At 47.1% G+C, this 19,995-nt stretch overlaps 1 protein-coding gene across 2 annotated transcripts; it reads left to right on the forward strand.

Annotated features, from left to right (window-relative positions):
* Positions 1-2,687: 2,687 nt before the first annotated feature.
* Positions 2,688-13,929, forward strand: METTL2A (methyltransferase 2A, methylcytidine). 2 transcript variants are annotated; one of them, XM_004617974.2, is made up of 9 exons: positions 2,688-2,813; positions 2,898-2,989; positions 5,475-5,827; positions 7,299-7,348; positions 8,977-9,037; positions 9,585-9,724; positions 11,097-11,203; positions 11,644-11,709; positions 13,559-13,929. In XM_004617974.2, the coding sequence occupies exons 1-9, from the start codon at positions 2,704-2,706 to the stop codon at positions 13,756-13,758; spliced, it is 1,179 nt and encodes a 392-aa protein (XP_004618031.2). In that variant the 5' UTR covers positions 2,688-2,703; the 3' UTR covers positions 13,759-13,929. The 2 variants fall into 2 exon arrangements, with proteins under 2 accessions (XP_004618031.2, XP_054989504.1); XM_055133529.1 differs by lacking the exons at positions 8,977-9,037; positions 9,585-9,724.
* Positions 13,930-19,995: the final 6,066 nt, after the last annotated feature.

A 19,995-nucleotide genomic window follows, 5' to 3' on the forward strand; every position in this document is an offset into this window, starting at 1 on the left:
CACACGCAAGGCAAGCACCTTAGCCCTGTACTATCTCTCTGACTCTGAATTGACATTTTGAATGGCTATAATTAATAATATAAGGAAGTAATGTTATTCTTCAAGTGAAGACAGGGCAAGCCCTCAGTAACTGAGCCCTCAGCAGTGGGGCTGGAGGTGTAGGTCAGTGATGATGGTCTGCATGCTTGAAGGCCATGGGCTTGGTTCCCTGCCAAAAAGAAAATAATAAAATCTGCAGTGGGATTGTTGATTGGGAAAACAAACAACATTTTGTGTTGGAGAGGTAGGAAATAGAAGGGAGAACAAGATGCCAAGAATACGTAGAAATCAACCACCACATCTGCAAACAACTGACCTTGTAAAATAATAGAAATCTTTTTAGTATTTTTGTTTCCTTTTCAGAAAGGAGGTTTTGAGATTTGGTTCAAAAAGTTTCAAAAGATTATGAGATTTCAAAAGTATGTTTTCTTCTTTCCTATCTTATCTTTTAAATTCACTTGTGTATTTTTTTCTGGTTAGAGAAAGGGCTAGTTTGGGGCTTGTTCCTATTTCTGTGGTGGGAAATGTGTAAAGTCTCTAGTTATTCCCTGTAGCTTTGCCAAGTGAAAGACTGCAATGAAGCAGACAACCCCTGATTACCAGTGTGCTTAGTGTTGTACTACTTAAATCACTCATTAGCCCATTCTTTTTTTAAAAAAATGTATTGAATCACCATAAGACACACGATTACAAAGCTGTTTGTGATTGGATTTTAGTCACACAATGTTCCAACACCCATCCCTCCTCCAGTGTTGTAGCATTTGAGATGTCAGGAGGTTCTGTATTTTTATCAGGAAGGTACAGCTTTTGTAGATTTTGGTGGCAACTCTGGGGTGTGAATATGATTGCTGGGGCTTCCAGTAGTACAGAAAAGTGGGGGAAGGTAGCCTATCCCAACTCCAAGAAAGCCTGGAGATTTCAGTCACCAATCCTGCATACCTGAAATTCCAGCAGGTTAATTTCTCTGTGAGGTCCATCCCAAGAAAGTGGAATCCAGGTGCATAGCAGCTATTTTAGACTGCGATAGCAAACAGCTGCCAGGAGCTTGTTTGGTTGGGCACTGGGATAACCCACCTTCCTCATGTGCCCTGGATGATTTAGTCATGTGTGGGTCTGAAAAGATTTTCTGTGGCTTTTGATCTCTTTCAAGATTTATTTATGAGTCTCTGGAGCAAGGCCGATAGAAGAGCTTACATGGTGGCAATGGAGGTGGCTTGTGGGTGTGATTGTGAAGCCCTCCGGGAGTAAAGGAAAGTGGGGGGAGGTAGCCCATCCCTACTCAAGGAAACCTGGAGGTTTCAGCCATAAATCCCACATGTCTGAATTTTCATCACGTTAATTTCTCAATGAGGTCCTATTTCTCAATGAGGCGGTGGAGTCTGACTGGGGGCATGGCAATCATTTTTTTTAATTTTTAAATTTTATTTTCATAAGCTTATTCACATTAATTGATTATGCTCAATATTTCAATACCAATCCCAATACTATTACACCTTCCCACCACCATTATTTTGAATTTTCCCACCACCACTCAAGCCTGAGGGCATGGCATCGTTAGCCCATTCTGTTTCCAGTGATAGTCATCACTCTTTGGAAGTGTTCCCAACTAGCCTTGTCTTTTTAGTATAGATACTAATATATTGTGATCTACAGTAGTGGTAAATATAGTTTCATGCGTACATCATTTTAATGCCATGTCATCACCAGGGTACCCTCCTCTCTCCACCAAGATCCCCTTCCTTTTACCTCTCTCCCAGGGTAGTCTCTAAACTACTCTCCTATTCTGTTGCCTTTGGCCATTTGTTGCTCCTTACTGTGTATCTTTGTCACATCTGAGAATGATCACTCTGTGTCTATCCCTTTCCCTCTGACTCCATGTTGGAGCAAACCAAATGACTTTATCCTTTCTTATAGCTGTATAATATTTAATTATGTATATATTCCTCTCTTGCCCGCATGCCTGGCTATCTTCCCCGGGGCCCCTCGGAGGGGATGGGCTCCAGCTTCCCTCCCCACCCCAAGCAGAGCGTGGAAAAGCTCACTATGGAAGCTAGAAAATTCTATTTCTCTGTGTGCTACCTATTTAAAATTTTTCTAACCATCAGCTCTATACAGGATCAGGTAAACTTTACTATTATTATATAGGGGCCACACCTGACAGTGCTGGTTGAGGTGGGGGGCTCCCCGAAGACACATCCATTCTGGGATGGTGCTGGAAAGGGGCATGCGCAGCCGTAACTGAGCCAAGTGTCTTGCTCGGCCAGGCATGCTGCTCTGCCTTTTTTTGGTCATTCTTTTTTTAAAAACTTTATTTCGGGGACACTCAAATAAATCGTCACACCCAGCGGTGCTCAGGGCTTATTCCTGGCACTCTTCCTTCATACGACGACTGCCGACTTGGAGGATCCCAGCCACGAATGCAAATCCAAGTGGAATGTCTGCTCCGTTCTGGCCGCCACGCACTTCCTCCCCGTGCCCTCGGCGCCTCGAGGCGCCTGGCTGCACCCTGCGCCCCTTCCCCGGAGAATCCCACCCGCTGAACCCAGAGCCGCTCCCGGCCCGCCTCCGTCTCTTTCCCGCCCAGACCGAGCTGCTTCCGGCCGGAGGCGCCGTCGCGCCGGAAGTACCGGCTCCCGCGAGCCGGGTACTTCCGCTTCCGGTGTCATGGCCGACTCCTCCACGGAAGAGCGGCCTGCCGCGGAGGGTGGGAAGAGGCAGCAGTTTGGGAACCGTTTCCTGAGCGACCCGGCGCGCGTCTTCCACCACAATGCCTGGTAAAGCGTCGCGCCCCTCGCTGGGCCGGGTGCTCCCCGCCCCGCGCCCCGCCGCGCCTCAGCCTCCCCGTTTGGTGTTCCCAGGGACAACGTGGAGTGGTCGGAGGAGCAGGCGGCGGCGGCGGAGGCCCGAGTCCGGGAGAACAGCGCGCAGCGGGTGTGCCCGGAGAAGCGAGGTGCGGCGGCGCGGGGCGGGGAGCCCCGGGCGGGAGGGGCGCGGCGGGAGGGGCGGGGCCTGGAGCGTCTTTTCTCACGAGTGTTGAGCCGGGTTGACGCGCCCCGTGCACGGGCAGGCCTCGAGGAAACGTTGAGGTCGCAGCCAGGGGGCAGGTGGGGACTGAGGGCCGCTGCCCCGGGCCGGGCCGGGGGAGTCCGGAAAGGTGAGATCCGCTGCTGCACGCGCCTGGAGAGACCCGTCCCCGGAACCTGCGGGACCCATGTCCCCACGCTCGCAGTCGAGGATGGGGCTGGAATTTGTTGAAGAGTGGAACCCGTGGGTCCCCGGCCGGATGCTGGCGCCGTGGGCAGATGGAGGGGTGGGGGAGTGGTGAGGGCCCCGAGAAATCCCTGATCCTGGTGTGGCCCCCGGACCAAAGAGAGACAGGAAGATTCCAGTTAATGAAAACACGGGCTCTCCGCCGTGATTTGACAAATTAGAACAAAGCAAGTCAGGGCGGGAAGGGACTCTGAAAATCCTGTTGGTCACAGGTATTTTATTTTATTTGTAGTTAAAACAGTGACAGTGATACAGTGAAAATTGGACCACAAGAGGGGCTGGAGTGATAGTATAGAGGGTAGGACGTTTGCCTTGCATGCGGTCAACCAGGGTTCAATACCCAGCATCCCATATGGTTCCCTAAGCACTGCCAGGAGTAATTCCTGAGTGCAGAGCCAGGAGTAACCCCTGTGCATCGCCGGATGTTACCCAAAAAGCAAAAAAATATATATATTTTTAAATGGACCACAAGAGGGGCTGGAGCGATAGCACAGCGGGTAGGGCGTTTGCCTTGCACGCGGCCGACCCGGGTTCTAATCCCAGCATCCCATATGGTCCCCTGAGCACCGCCAGGGGTGATTCCTGAGTGGAGAGCCAGGATGTGACCCAAAAACCAAAAAATAAAAAAATAAAATAAATAAATAAAAATAAAAATGGACCACAAGAGGGTAAGTGCCTTGCCCAGAGGGGTAAGCAGTTGGTGGTAGCAGTGGCAGAACTGAAATGTGATTTTGTAGGTTGTTATTTTTGCTGCAACTAATCTTTGTGTTGATAAAGAACAGATCACTAAAATCTAGTACTGGTGATTAAACCTAGATCTTCAAGCATGCAGGGTGCTCAGTGCTCCCCTACTGAGCTATACCCTGGTGCCCAGAAACAACTTTTTTTTAAAGATAATCCCCCTTTTGTATCTGTCATTAGAACTCTATTCATCTGAGGACATTTTCTTTTCCTTAGCTCTTTTGGGGAGGAGATGGAGTCCCTGGCTCTGCCCTCAGGTATCACTCCTGGCATACTTAGAGGATGATCAGATCCCGGCTGCTGGGGATCAGATCCCGGTCAGCTATGCAAGGCAAAGATTCTACCCACTGTACTGTCACTCTGACTCCCTCTTGTCATCTCTTTTTCTTTTATGTTTTTTGAGAGCTGTGTGTTGAGGGTTAAACCCATGGCTTTACACATGTAAGGCGTATATTTGGCTACTTCAGTCTATACCTTAGCCTTCTCAGCTTGATTTTTCCCTTTATTTATTTTAAATAAAGCTTTTTTTCCAGGGGCTAGAGCAATAGAACAGCATGTAGGGAGTTTGCCTTGCACGCGGCCAACTTGGGTTCAATTCCCAGCATCCTATATGGTCCCCTGAGTACTTCCAGGGGTAATTCCTGAGTGCAGAGCCAGGAGTAACCCTTGTGCATTGCTGAGAGTGTCCCAGAAAGAAAAAAAAATTCCAGAATTGTTTCCATATTAGTATTATTAGCGTTAAATTCGTTGCTGGGTTCAACACGCTAAAGAACCACAGAGGAGCATTGTGGTATCATACATTGTCCCACTGTATGATAACCATTGAGTTTTTATGGGGGAAACATCTAGAACTTGGAACCTTTAGCTTGTAATAGCAATTCAGAGGAGGAACTAGCAGCTTTCACATCCAAGATTTGTGCTGTCTGGTCTCAGAAATACTCGGACTTAGGGCCAGAGAGGTCAGCATAACTGAAAGGGTGTTTACCCTGCATGCAGCTATCTGTGGTTCAATACTTGGCACCTGGTACAATTCCCTAAGCACCACCAGGAGTGATCCTTAAGCACCAGCCAGGAGTAAGCCCTGAGCACCACTGGGCTTGGCCCAAAATTAAAAATCCTGGACTTAGCTAGAAGCAAATTTGAATTTTATAATAGTTAAAACTTCACAAATGTGATAGAGTGATTACCAGGCAATAAGTTCACTGGTAGAAGCTGGCCTTGGGAAGAAGGGGTTACAGAGGTAATTCATCCCCCGACTAGTGGTAGCACTGTATGAGTCCAAAAATGCCTTCATCTCTTGGACTATGGCTCAGCTTAAGCATAGTTTAGTATAAGATGGTCCTTGTGAAGCTGGGTAACATGCATCAGGTACAAATATAATGTTGAGAGGTGGTTCTTAAAATTTGTTTTTTGAATATTTGCAGTTGATTATGAGATTAATGCCCACAAATACTGGAATGACTTTTACAAAATCCACGAAAATGGGTTTTTCAAGGATAGACACTGGCTTTTTACCGAATTCCCAGAGCTGGCTCCTCACGAAAGCCAAAATCACTTGAAGAATTTGCCACCAGAGAATAACAAACCAGAAACATCTGAACATAAAAGCAGTGTGGATGGACCTGGTTTAGTAATCGAAGAACAGCCTAAGTGTTCCTCAAACAGTCTTGGACTTAAAACACCTTCTGTGGAGAAGAATGTAACTCAGAAATTTGGTGATCTGGAAATCTGTGCTGAAGCATTCCCTGGCTTCTCAGCCACCTACCGAATACTCGAGGTAATCTCTTCATTTTCCTCTTAGTGGCCTTTTGTGTACCAGGCTGGCAGAGGGAGGCTGGCCCCAGGAGTAACTTCTGTGTGATGAAGTGGACTACACTTAACCCATGTATTGACCTGGAGTTTTTTGTTTTTGTTTTTTTTGCGTCATACCTGGTGATGCACAGGGTTACTCCTGGCTCATGCACTCAGGAATAACTCCTGGCGGTACTCAAGGGACCATGGGATGCTGGGAATCAAACCTGGGATCGGCTATGTGCAAGGCAAACACCCTACCCGCTGTGCTATCGCTCCAGCCCCCTCATCTTCATTTTTGAGCAAATAAAATACCCTAAATCAAATCAGTAACCTGCTGGTTGAAATAGACCAAGATCATATGAGGTGCAGCCGAGGGGGATTGAAAGGTGCTGTGTCAGTCGTCTGAGAGGAGGCAGGTGATGGAAGTCTTCTAATTTCTTCTTTCTCAGTTAGCTTATGTGGTGCCTGCTTCTGAGGTGTGGGAGAATTCTCCTGAGTTGAGATGATGTTGCAGAGACTAGGCTCAATCTGGAAAAGAGTAGGTGGGGGCTGGCTGTAACCTATGTTCATTAATGGTTACTATATGTCCCACTGCATGTGGTTTGGAAGCTTGGAATTGAGTCTTTTCACATGAGTTTGTCCTATTTCCCAAGCAAAATGCTAGTTCCATCTTCCTCCCTTCCCCCAGTGGTTATGAGGATTGAGATAATGCCTTTAAAAGGGCTCACTGTGGGGCTGGAGTGATAGCATAGCAGGTAGGGTATTTGCCTTGCATGCAGCCGACCTGGGTTTGATTCCCAGCATCCTATATGGTCCCCTGAGCACCGCCATGGGTAATTCCTGAGTGCATGAGCCAGGAGTAAGCCCTGTGCATCGCCGGGTGTGCCCTCCCCGACCACCAAAAAAAAGCAAAAATAAAAATAAAAGGGCTCACCGTGGGCCGGAGAGATAGTACAGTGGGTAGAGCATGTGCCTTGAACATTGCCGATTTGGGTTTGATTCCCCAGAACCTCCATGGTCCCCTGAGCACATAGACTGGAGTAAGCCCTGAGCACTTCTGGGTGTGGTCCCAAAACATATATTTATAATATATATAGTAGTGTCTGGCACAGAGTAAGCCCATAGTAAATGGCCACTATTATTACCACTCCAACACCAACTGTAATTAGACGGTGTTTCCATGATCATCTTTTCATGAATTTTCCAGCCCACTCTATTAGACATATTTCTCCAGTTTTGTAATAGTGGAGCTCTGTAGGAAAGCACTGTCTCGAGCCAGTGAGATATGGTATAAAGGACTGAGAGTGCTTTAAGACCAAGGTTAGGGAATGTCATCGGACTGCTTCGTTAGCTCTGGTCACTACACCGTCTCTAATCCTGGCAGTCTGTTATCTTGTCTACTATCAAGGAATTCTTTGAAAAGTTCTGAAGCTAATATTTATTTTTGCCTACAGGTTGGTTGTGGTGTGGGAAACACGGTCTTTCCTATCTTACAAACCAACAAGTAAGTATGTGTAAGATTTGCATAAACTCTTGCTCCGAGGCTGATGATATGTGTGAGAGCATTTGCCTTCAATGCACAGAGCCCTGGATTTGATTCCTAGTATCACGAGGTTCCCCAGGTTCACCACTGGAGCAAGCTATCTAGGTAAATGGTGTGGCCCAGAAAACAAAGCAGACTGCTGATAGGAGTGGTTATTAGAAACTTGAGATAGAAGATTAGGCTTGGTGGGTGGGGGGCCACACCTGGCAGGCTCAGGGAGACCATCTGGCGTGGAACCTGGGTTGGCTGCATGGAAGACGATTGCCCTACCTGCTGTACTATCACTCAGCCTCCAGATTAGATTTCTCTACTACCCATTTATAGATTATTTCTGCTTCACTTGAATCTTGTGTTAGCATTGTTACGGGTTAGTACGATTTAAAACTTAGAAGGGCTGGAGAGATAGTACAGCAGATAGGGCCAGCTTGCCTTGCATATGTCTGACCTGGGTTCAATCCCATGTGGTTGGATTGCATCCCATGTGGTCCCCAAGTATCATCAGGAGTAATTCCTGAGTGCAGAGCCAGGAGTAACCTTAAGCTTTTTTTGGGAGGGGTGGGGGAGGGTTGCAGGGGGAGCATGGGAGAGTGAGGAAATGAAACAAAAAGAAGTTTTAAAACTTTTTTTTTTGGGGGGGGGCTTGGGGGCCACAAAAAAATTCAATTCTGGCTGTCTTGGGGGACCATATGGAATGCCAGGGATAGAACTGGGATGTTGGCCACGTGCAAGGCATGTGCTCTACCCGCTGTACTATCTCTCCAGCCCAACACAAGTTGTAAATAGCCACATTATTCCCCTAAGAAATCTCTGCTATTAGCAGTCACCTCTTCTCTACCTGCTCCTTCACCCCCTACCACAGCCTAAGCAACCGTAAATCTATACATGGAAATTAACAAATCATATTTCCATGTTTAGATCAATCTCAGATGAATTTTTTTCTGAGGAATAGAGAAATTCCAGTGGAATAGAGAAATTATTTTAAAATGCAGTTCTGTCTGCGTAGCTCCATTAAGAACTCTGATTTGTATAGCTTTATAAGAATTTGTTTTTCCTCATATCTCTTACCATATTCTAGTTATGAAGATGAAAGGTGACTGGTAGAAAGCTTATAAGTAAAGAAAAGCACAAAGAGGAAAACATGCCTTGTTCATAGGTTCTGAAAGGTTGTACATTGTGGCATGGCAGATAATACAACGATACAGAGTACATACTTCACAAGTGTGCATACCTGGATTTGGTCATAACCCTACATGAAAAAATAATACAGTGGGTAAGATGCTTGCTTTGTATGTCGTCGACGTTAATTCAATCCTCAGCATCCCATCTGGCCCCCTGAGCACCGCCAGGAGTGATTCTTGAGTGCAGAGCCAAAAGTAACCCCTGAGTGTTCTGAGTGTGTCTCAAAATAAATAAAAATACAACAATAAAGAGGATTTAAGTACAAACGAAACCAAAATCAAATGTGCTGTGGCTGATAGATGTGGTTTCTTTGAATGGTGTGCTGCCGTTTTCTGTTTCCACAGGAAAGAATAAACGTAGTTGCTTCTGTTTGTAATCTTAATTGTTCTGTTTTTTCCTGCCCAAATCAGTGACCCGAGTCTCTTCGTTTACTGCTGTGATTTTTCTTCGGCAGCTGTGGAGCTAGTCCAAGTATGTGCAGTGGCCCTTTTAATCCTTACTCGGGAAAGGAAATACGGGTTCCTAGAACCAGGGTTTCTGCTATTTGTTTACTGTTCTGTGGTCTGAAGACAAAAAAGATTTACTGAAACTGCATGAAAACTTACCAGCTGCTGACTTGACCTGTCTAAAGTTAGATTTCTTATTTTTGGTTGTTTTTTTTTCTGGCCATACTGGCAGTGCTCTATAGCACCTGCAAGCTCTTTACTCGGGGGCTGCTCAGGGAATACTCAGTACCGTGTGTTTAGGGGATTGAGCCTGGGCCTCTGCACTGAGCCCATTTAGCTATCTCCCTGGCCCTCCCTTACTCCTTTGCCGCCAGGTGTAAGTACTGGGCACTGTGGGTGGGACCCAAAGACAAACTATATATCAATAAAAGCACCCCTAGATTCCATAGCCTTTGAAGAAGACTGTGTGCTACAATGATGAGAACTGGACCCCAGTGTGAAGTAGAAGCAGTTATGTTTTAGGCAGTGAGCTCGGTGAGCCTTTTCCAGCCTGTGTCTCTCCCACTGTCTAGACAAATCCAGCCTATGACCCTTCCCGGTGCTTTGCCTTTGTGCATGATCTGTGCGATGAGGAGAAGAGCTACCCACTGCCCAGCGGCAGTCTCGATGTCATCATCCTCATCTTTGTTCTTTCAGCAATTGTTCCAGACAAGTAAGTCTCACCACCCATCAGCAGGAAAAAACTTGGTTTGTTTTTTTTGGAGGATTACTCCCTGTAGTGTCAGAGCTTCCTCCTGTCTTTGGACCTTAGGGATCACTCCTGGTGGACTCAGGGGACCATATGGGGTGCCAGGGATTAAACCTGGGTTGGCTGTGTGCAAGCTTATACCCTACCAGCTGTTACTGTTGCTCCAGCCCTGAGAAAATGAGGCGATTTTTTTGTTGTGTTTTTTTTTTTGGTGGGGGTGTGGCTTTTGGCTTTTTGGGTCACACCCTATTATGCCCAGGAGTTACCCCGGCTCTGCACTCAGGAATTACTCCTGGCAGTACTCAGGGGACCATTTGGGATGCCGGGGATTGAACCTAGGTTGACTGGGTGCAAGGCTAATGCCCTACCCATTGTACTATATAGTTTTCTATCAGCATGGACAGGAAGGAGGCATTATATCCAGAGTGAGATGAGTGCCCAAATGTTTTCCTAAAACTCCTGGAGTCTTAACTCCTTTTTGGGGGTTGGGGGTGGGATTTATAACCTGTGATGCCCAGGACCCCTTAAAGTCTTAACTTCTTCAGGGTGTGGGGTGGGAGTGGAGGGAGGGTGGGGGGGAGTGTTCTATCCAGTGGTGCTCAAGACCCTTTGAAGTGTAATTTCTCTTTCAGGTTTTGTTGCTTGTTTTTGTTCATTGTTTCAGCCTCTAAACTCTGTCAGCTGTAGGTGTTCATTGTGTGGTCTTAGTTGCCACCAGGGAGAGCAGTCTTTAGTGTGTGACTCCCCTGTTAGGCCAGAGAGATAGTACGGGGGTAGGGCTCTTGGCTGCACGAGGCTAACTCTGGCTTGATCCCATTATCAGTTTCAAGGACTGATTCTTCAGCACAGAACCAGGAATAAGCCCTGAGCACAGCTGGGTGTGGCCCCACAACAAAATTCCCTGTTGATAACTATATAGCTTTCTGTGCTATAAAAGTGTGGGTACCACTTTTACTAGATAACCACCCCTTTGCCCTTTGTTTTGGTGGTATTGTTTTGTAATCACACCCAACTTTGTGTTCCTGATTGCACTCAGAAATCACAACTGGCGGTGCTCAGGAGACCATATAGGATGCCCAGGATCAAACCCAGATCAGCCATGTGCAAGGCAGGTGCCTTACCGGCTGTGCTATCACTCCAGCCCCTCGTAGCCCTTTGGGGACACACATGGTTGTGCTCAGGTGCCAGTCTCGTGCTCTGCCCCTGCCCGAGCCCTGTCTTGTCTTAATTTGGAATATGTGTACAGAGGGGGCACTCCTGGCACTGCTTGGTGAACCCCAATGCCAGGGGTCAGCTGTTACGTCAGCCGGAACCCTGACCCTCTGCTGCCCGTCAGGATGCAGAGCGCCATCAGCAGGCTGAGCAGGCTTCTGAAGCCCGGAGGGATGATGCTTCTGCGAGACTATGGACGCTATGACATGGCTCAGCTTCGCTTTAAGAAAGGTATTTTAGGGGTGGGATCGAGGAAGGGGTTAAAGCGTGTGCTTTGTGTGCAGCTGACCTGGGTCTCCTCAGGCATCACTGAGTGCAGCTCATGTGGCCCGGGTGACATCCAGCACCGTGTCCCTAGGCCCTCACATTGAGATGTCAGCTCCAGTGGCTGAGAATTAATTCAGAGGAGCCCCTGGGCCTTCTGAGCATTGCTTGGGAGACCACCAGAAAGTATTTAGGAGTCCAGGGCTGGAGCTCAGTGATAGAGCACTTGCCTTGCATGTGTGAGACTCTGTTCAATCTCAGCACACACCACGCCCCACCCACATATGTGCAACCAAGAAAGGATTCTGTTCTCTGTTGGAGAGATTAATCTCGTGGTGTACATTTATTTGACAGTGAAATTCAAATAAATGCATTAAAGTTTCTCTGATTTTTACATCATTCTGCAGGTCAGTGTCTGTCTGAAAATTTCTATGTGAGAGGTGATGGCACCAGAGTTTACTTCTTCACACAAGGTATGAAAATACTCACCTATATTCTAACAACTCCCCCAACACCAGGTGTGAAATTTTCTTCAGCTTCCAGAAATGACACCTCTTGAGCCTTCTCTCCTCAGCTTTGCTTTCTGCTCTTCCTCATATTGCTTTGTCCAAATTGGAAAATTATTTTGTAAGATTGCACCTTGCAAGAGGCATTTCACCCTCTAACCTGGGCCAGAGCAGTAGTACAGCGAGGCAGGCATTTGCCTTGCATTCAGCCAACCCAGATTCAATCCCTGACATCTGGTATGGTCTACCTGAGCATCACCAGGAGTAATTCCTGAGTGCCGAGTCGGGAATAATCCCTGAGCATCACTGGGTGTGACTCAGAAAGCCAAAAAAGGTCACTTTCACTGTCATCCTGTTGCTCATCGATTTGTTTGAGTGGGCACCAGTAATGTCTCTCATTGTGAGACTTATTGTTAGTGTTTTTGGCATATCCAATATACCACGGGTAACTTGCCAGGCTCTGCTATGCGGGTGCGATACTCTCGGTAGCTTGCCGGGCTCCCCGAGTGGGGCGGAGGAATCGAACACGGGTCGGCCTCGTGACAGGCGAACGCGTTACTTCTGTGTTATCGCTCCAGCCCACCAAAAAAGGTAAAAAAAATTTTTTTAAGTAAACTGGGCTGTGCTTATTTGCAACTGCAGATAAACTCCTTTCTCTCCAGCTTTAGTTTAACTCAAAATTACTCCTGTTTCTTGCCCTGCTACAGGTTTCCTCCTTCGCCATGCCTGAAAAATCATTCCAGGGTCGGAGAGATAGCTTGTGGGCTTTGAGTGTAGATTTGCATGTGGAAGGCCCAGGTGTGCCCAAAAACAGACAATAAAACAATAAAGAATGACTCCGGGGCTAGAGAGATAGTACAGTGGGTAGGGTGCTTGCCTTGCACGCAGCCGACCTGGGTTTGATTCCTGGCAGCCCATATGGTCCCCTAACATTTCCAGGAATCATCCCTGAGCATCACTATGTATGGCCCCCAAAACAAACAAACAAACAAAAAGTTCATTCTTGGTCTTCGCTCGGCCTCTTTTTTGGAGAGAACCTTTATTTGAAGCAACAAAAACCCTCTTCTAAAATAAGGTACAGGGGGCTGGAGCGATAGCACAGCGGGTAGGGCGTTTGCCTTGCACGCGGCCAACCCAGGTTCGAATCCCAGCATCCCATATGGTCCTCGAGCACTGCCAGGGGTAATTCCTGAGTGCAGAGCCAGGAGTAACCTCTGTGCATCGCCAGGTGTGACCCAAAAAGCAAAAAAATTAATAAATAAATAAAATAAAATAAGGTACAAAAGGCTTTGGACTGGAGATTAGGCACTTTTGCCTTATGGGTTGCTGACCCTGGTTTGATTTCTGCCATCACATGTTCCTCTGAACCCAGCTGGGTATGGTGGAGAAAATAAATTTTTTTTGTAAGCTTTTAGCACATATGTAAATTTTGACATGCGATTATTAAGTACCCATAAAACTTGTCTGGGAAATAACACATCATCTGACCCTTAGAAGTTGTCCCTGTTGTGGGGCAAGGGGCAGATTGCAGGCTGCTCTTTTCCCTCAGATTGTCTGAGGACCAGGAGGTGGCTCAGAGAAGTAGAACATGTACCTTATGGGGCCTGATTTTGATCCTGATCACTGCCAGAGAACCCCACCCTCACCCCAAACAAGAGAAAAAAATAAACCTAAATATTGGTTGGTTCACACATAACTGAGGGGCCAGCTAATACCACTAAGTAACAGGCTTGTGGAGTTCGTATTGAAATGGGAAGTAGGGGCTGCAGTGCTCTTCTTTGTGGAAAGTACAGAAACAACTTCTTCTCCAAACCAGATGAGCTGCACACACTTTTTACTGCTGCTGGACTGGAGCGGGTTCAGAACCTGGTGGATCGCCGCTTGCAAGTGAACCGAGGGAAGCAGCTGACAATGTACCGGGTGTGGATTCAGTGCAAGTACCGCCGGCCTCCTGTGCCCGACACCAGCAAAGAGACACCCGTTGCTGACATGCTGCCTGCTCAGCAGGGCTCCTGAAAGAACAGCCACAGATGTTGTCTTCTTGCTGTTGGGCAGTTCAGATGCCCAAAAAGACCTTAACCTTGAACCTAGGAGAAATTGTTTTTCTGGATGTTTTTTTTTTTTTAATTAAAACTGAAAATTCTACTTTTCATTTGTGAAACATTTTAATACACATTTTTTGCATGATTTTGAGGTCCCAGTTTGTCTTGCAGTTTTGCGAGGATTTAATAATTGGAATGTTATTCGTGGTTAGTCATGAGTTTTAAAAAACAAAGAATTTACATATATCCGTGTGAAAGTATATAATAACACCACTTTTTAAAAAAATAAGGCACCATTTGACTGAGTTGCATTCAGTGATTTGGTAATTAGTGGAGGAGAGATTAGACGGTGGGAAGGGCATTTGCATTGCCCGTGGCCACCCTGGGTTTGATCCCCTGCATCCCGAATGGTTCCCTGAGCAACTGGTGGGGTTTTTTTGGGGGGGGCGGTGGGGGGCTGTTTGTTTTTGGCTTTTTGGGTCACGCCCAGGAAAGCTCAGGGTACTCCTGGCTCTGCACTCAAGAATTACAAGCATTGCCAAAGGTCAGTAGTGAGTTCCACCAGGTGGAATGCTGGGGATTGAACCCAAGTCAGCTCTGGGCTGGGCAAGTGCCCTACCCGCTGTACTGTTACACTGGCCTCTCTGTTTGGATTTGTTTATTATTTGGAGCGCTCCTAGCAATGCTCGGGTTACTCCTGGGTCTGCACTCAGAAATCACTCCTGACCGTGCTCAGGGGAACATATGGTTTGCCGGGGATTGAGTCCTGGTCAGTGGGTTGTGCATGCTCCCTGCCCACTGTATTGTCTCTCTGGCCCTCTGTATTTGTAATTAAAATTTAAATACTGCCATCTTAATGTGTAACTTCTGCAATTTAGGACATTTTGTATCACCAAGTATATCCATCAAAAGTAGAAAATTCACAGATACGAGATCTCTAGTCCCAGGAAATGCCTTCTATCAGTCCAGAAAGTTGACAACATTGTGTTATGCTTAACAGTCCTGTCTGTCTTCAGTCTGCAGCAGTCCTTCGAGCTCGTTTTAGTGACCTGGATTTGAAGATTACAGGTTGTTTTGCAACTGCCTATGAAACTGGGTTGTTGATGCTTCCTTGTGACTTGGCTCAGATGGTGCATTTTGGGCATCAATACCAACTGAGGCTATGCACCTCCCTGCATTCTGTCAGGACATGTGAGCTTTTGAACAATCTCAGTGGTGATGTTAACTGCAACTGTCACTTCATTGAAAGTGGTAGTGTCTGCAGGGTTTCTCCATGGAAAAATTACTAATAGAAATTCTGTCCTGCTCTGAAACTAAAAATAGTTTATCTGTTATCAAACTTTACACTTACTGGGGCCAGAGTGATAATATAGCAGATAGGGTGTTTGCCTTGCACACCCGGTTTGATCCCCAGCATCCCATATGGTCCCCCAAGCACCAGCAGGAGTAATTCCTGAGCCTTTCCCGGTGTTGCCCTAAAGCCAAAGGGGGGGAACCCTTTACACCCTACTTTCAGCATCTATTGCTATTTTCATTATTATGATGGCAGCCAAGTAGCATTTCTGAATTTCACCATTCCTTCTACATTTACTGGTTAGAATTATATTAGAAGGAAAGAGTTCTATTTTCACAAAAAAGAAAAAGGTTCTGTTTTCTCTATTCATTTTTTAACTTCCCTGTAGACTCAAATTTCTGTTTTAGTCAATGATTGTGATTCATTATGATCATTATTTTGATTGTCATGTGGACCCGAATCTGGCCAGTGGGAGGGAACCCCTGGAAATGCTTCTGTGACCTTTTGATATGTCTCCATTATTCTGTGAGCACTTAAAGAACAAGTTGTACCAGGCTCTTCTTGTTCTTTTTCTGCCTCAATCTGAATTAACCATTGCACTCAAGGATTTCTGCTTGCTTTTAATGGAGAAAATTATTTAGAAACCAAGAATTGAACACTAATTGTGCCCATTGTTCTTGAGTGCTCCTGTTTGCAGTGAGTGGAGCTCAGGATAGACAAACACACATGCCGCATTTGTGTTTCTGCACTTACATCAATATTTAGAACTTTCCATTCAAACCAGTGCCTTTGATTCCAGTCAGACACAGAATTTAGGATTCAGCTGCCCTCTACACTCCTACGGGTCTAACTGCAGCGTTTCTCCGGGTGGTCTTCAATGCAGCTAAGTGCTGTGTTGGCTGAGCTGGCCCTCCATGTGCAAAACGGCAGGAGGATGGGCCATTTGGAATGAAGTCTCGAAGGAATATTTCTGAAATGGATTTGTTCGAATTCAATGTGAGCAAAATGAGGGCCCCTTATGAGGGAGGTGCCTGGGAGACTGGAGGGGAGCCCTATTCTGGAAGGTGGTGGCGAGTCATTTCCCCCCCCCAGCATGGTGTGCCCTGTCAGGGGTGGGCTTGCTGCCTCCTCAGGTGAGTGCCTGCTCCCGCGCTCTGACTGGGAAGTTAGGGCCGTGGAGACTTAGTAGGAAAAGGAAACCCCATGTGTTAAGATGAGTTGCTTTACGCTAATTGATTCCCATCTTCGCTCGCAGGCATTCCTTTAGTAGTAGCAGGGAGTTCTATCTGTGGCCTAAAGGACTAGCTCAAGACAAGCAACTTCTTTTACTCTGTTCACAAAGGCCTGTTCTTTGGTTTGTGGCTTCAGCTGCTATTTTCAGAGTCCAGCTGCAGCGAAGTGTGGCAGATTTTTATATGCTCGATTTGTTGTGCCTGTTATGATTTGGGAATCTTGGCGGAGAGGTGTGGATGGTGGATTTCTGAAAGGGTACATGACACTCCCTCACTTTATTTCAACAATTTGAGGGTTGAATCTCAGGCATTTTCCTTTTTATATAAATTAGGCGTGTCTTTTGTTTTATTGGAGCAATAGCACAGTGGGTAGGGTGTTTGTCTTGCACACGGCCAACCCAGGTTCAATTTCTCTGTTCTTCTCAGAGAGCCTGGCAAGCTACCGAGAGTACCCCGCCCGCACGGCAGAGCCTGGCAAGCTACCCATGGCGTATTGGATATGCCAAAAACAGTAACAACAAGTCTCACAATGGAGATGTTACTGGTGCCCACTCGAGCAAATCGAACAATGGGACAACAGTGCTACAGTGTTATTAGTTTTGGAGCCATACCCAGCACTGCTTAGGGCTTACTCCTGACTGGACTCAAGACTCAGGGATCATGTGTGGTTCAGGGGATCGGATCCAGACCAATTGCATGCAGGGCAAGCTCGTTAATCTGCTGCACTATCCTGACCCAGGGATTTCCTCACTGGCATTACTAGGCCGTGCTGTGAGACCAAATGATAGTCAAGCTCCAGTGAGGCCTGCATCCCAAAAGCCTTGACCAAAATTTGAGCTTGATTTTTTTTTTTCCTTTCAGATGAGCCTCAGATTGTGTTCATTCATTCCTTCTCTGCCTTCCTTTCTCTGAATCAAATCTTCGCCATTAAAACCCCAGATACCCTGGGACCAGGATGAAAGTCCATGGTAGAGCGCTTCCTTACCAACACAGGTGTGAGAGGCCCACAGTTTGAATCCCGGGACACTTGGAATACCCTCAGGGGTTGGGGGGTTGGCCCTGTACTGGCAGAGCTCAAGGGACCATGTGTGGTGCCAGGATGGATCCAGGTTGGTCGTGTTAGAGAAGTGCTTTAAGCCCTGCGCTCCCCAGCCCACGGGAGCCATCCTGAAAACGTCAGCAGTAGCATGTTAGACACCTTCAAAGGGATGCTGAGCAGGGCCAGAGAAAGCCCGGCCATGGGTACCCTGCTGTCCAGAAGTCTCTCCTCTCTCAGCCAGTTGAGTTGATTCTTAGAACCTCCTATCACTGTATCACTGTCACTGTCATCCCGTTGCTCATCGATTTGCTCGAGCAGGCACTAGTAATGTCTACAGTTTTTGGCATATCAAATATGCCATGGGTAGCTTGCCAGGCTCTGCCGTGCAGGCGAGATACTCTCTGTAGCTTGCCAGGCTCTCCGAGAGGGGTGGAGGAATCAAACCTGGGTCGGCCGCATGCAAGGTGAATGCCCTACCCACTGCACTGTTGCTCCAGCCTCGTCAAGAGAAAAACCAAAGATGCCTTGGGAGTAGGCAGTTCATCCCCAAGATGGTTTTTGTTGATGTAGGAGTGCCACAATTACTCACTTGATCGTTCTTACATTTTTAAACCTACAAAGGAAACTTTGTCTGCTCTGAGAGTCAAACAGATGGCTCAAAGGACTCCATGTATTCTTTAGATGCCAGGGGCCCAGGTTTGAGCCCCAGCACTACCTGGTGTGGCCTCCAAGTAAAAGCTAATATGGGGACTGGAATGATAGGACAGTGGGTAGGGCATTTGCCTTGCATGTGGCCAACCTGGGTCGATCCCCAGCATCCCATATGGTCCCCTAAGCATCGCCAGAAGTAATTCCTGAGTGCAGGTCAAGAGTAACCCTGAGCATCACCAGGTGTCATCCCCAAACAAAACAAACTAGAACAGGACTAAAGAGATAGTACAGTGGGTAGGGCACATGCCTTACACATGGCTGACCTTAGTTCTGCCACCAGCACTAAATACATCCCCTTGAGCCCCACCTGGAGGGATCCCTAAGCACAGAGACAGGAGTAAGCTCTGAGCATCATCACTGTGTGTAGCCCCCAAAATAACCAGATTGTGGAGCAGGGGTTAAGGCACCTGCTTGCACATGGCCATCACCAGTTACATCCCTTGAGTACCTCTCAGAGGGGCCCCTGAGCACAGAGCCAGGAGCAATCATCACTGGATGTGGCCCAACCTTCCCTCCCCTCCCCAAATGCGTAGGAATAATTCTGTCTCTGGGTGACCCGCACATCCACGGTCAGCATCGTTTCTCTCTCATCTAGGGAATGCTTATGAGATCTGCCCAACATGCGCGACTCTGGCATATCACCCAGGATTCTTTTTTTTTTTTTTTTGATATTTTATTTTTTTTTTATTTAAACTATTTTTCTTTTTTTTTTTTTTTTTTTTTTTACAGTTACAGATTTATACACTTTTGTGCTTATACTTCCCTCATACAAAGTTTGGAACCCATCCCTTCACCAGTGCCCATTCTCCACCACCCGTAAACCCAGTGTCCCTCCCACCCTCCCCAATCCCATCTCCCCCCCACCCTACCCTGCCACTGTGGCAAGGCATTCCCTTCTGTTTTCTCTCTCTAATTAGCTGTTGTGGTTTGCAATAAAGGTGTTGAGTGGCCGCTGTGCTCAGTCTCTAGCCCTCATTCAGCCCGAAACTCCCTTCCCCCACATGGCCTTCGACTACAATGTAGTTGGTGATCGCTTCTCTGAGTTGACCTTTCCCCGGAACGTGAGGCCAGCCTCGAAGCCATGGAGTCAACCTCCTGGTACTTATTTCTACAGTTCTTGAGTGTTAGTCTCCCACTCTGTTATTCTATATACCATAGATGAGTGCAATCTTTCTATGTCTGTCTCTCTCTTTCTGACTCATTTCACTCAGCATGAAACTTTTCATGCCCATCCACTTGACTACAAAATTCTTGACCTCCTTTTTTCTAACAGCTGCATAGTATTCCATTGTATAGATGTACCAAAGTTTCCTCAACCAGTCATCCGTTCTGGGGCATTCGGGTTTTTTCCAGATTCTGGCTATTGTAAACAGTGCTGCGATGAACATACATGTGCAGATGTTGTTTCGATTGTACTTTTTTGCCTCTCTGGGATATATTCCCAGCAGTGGTATTGCTGGGTCAAATATCACCCAGGATTCATGATCTGTGATCTAAAACATAATTGACGAGGCCGGGGGGAACTGTCCAGGAGAGGAAACTGCTTGAGAATTGAGATAAGTTAAATTTTGGTTAGATTTGGGGCCACACCTGGTATTGCTCAGGGCTTCCTTCTGGCCCCTCCACTCAGGGGTCCCTTGCAGTGGGGCCGAGGATGAACCTGGGTTGGCTATGGATAAGGCAAGTGCCCTACCTGAATGTTTATTTCTGGCCTGGAAATAAACATTCTTAAAGCTGCTCGGAGGTTCACCTTGTTCCTGCAGGTGTGTGTTGGTGGTGGAAGACCACCGGCCCCCACCCCTACCCCATTGTCCCAAGTGAGACATGCGCAGTGACGTGGGAGAGGGAGAGGGAGGTGCTGCCAAAGCCCACGCAGCATCTGCCTCAGCTGTATCGGGCCCGTGACCCTGAACAAAGCAGCTTCATGTCACACTA

This window comes from Sorex araneus, chromosome 3, assembly GCF_027595985.1.
Source record: "Sorex araneus isolate mSorAra2 chromosome 3, mSorAra2.pri, whole genome shotgun sequence".
Taxonomy (NCBI): domain Eukaryota; kingdom Metazoa; phylum Chordata; class Mammalia; order Eulipotyphla; family Soricidae; genus Sorex; species Sorex araneus.

Coding starts and splice junctions, on each gene's coding strand:
- METTL2A (XM_004617974.2), top strand. CDS start 2,704: ATGGCCGACTCCTCCACGGAAGAGCGGCCTGCCGCGGAGGGTGGGAAG. Junction 2,814..2,897: donor GTCTTCCACCACAATGCCTG/GTAAAGCGTCGC, acceptor TGGTGTTCCCAG/GGACAACGTGGAGTGGTCGG. Junction 7,349..8,976: donor CCTATCTTACAAACCAACAA/GTAAGTATGTGT, acceptor TGCCCAAATCAG/TGACCCGAGTCTCTTCGTTT.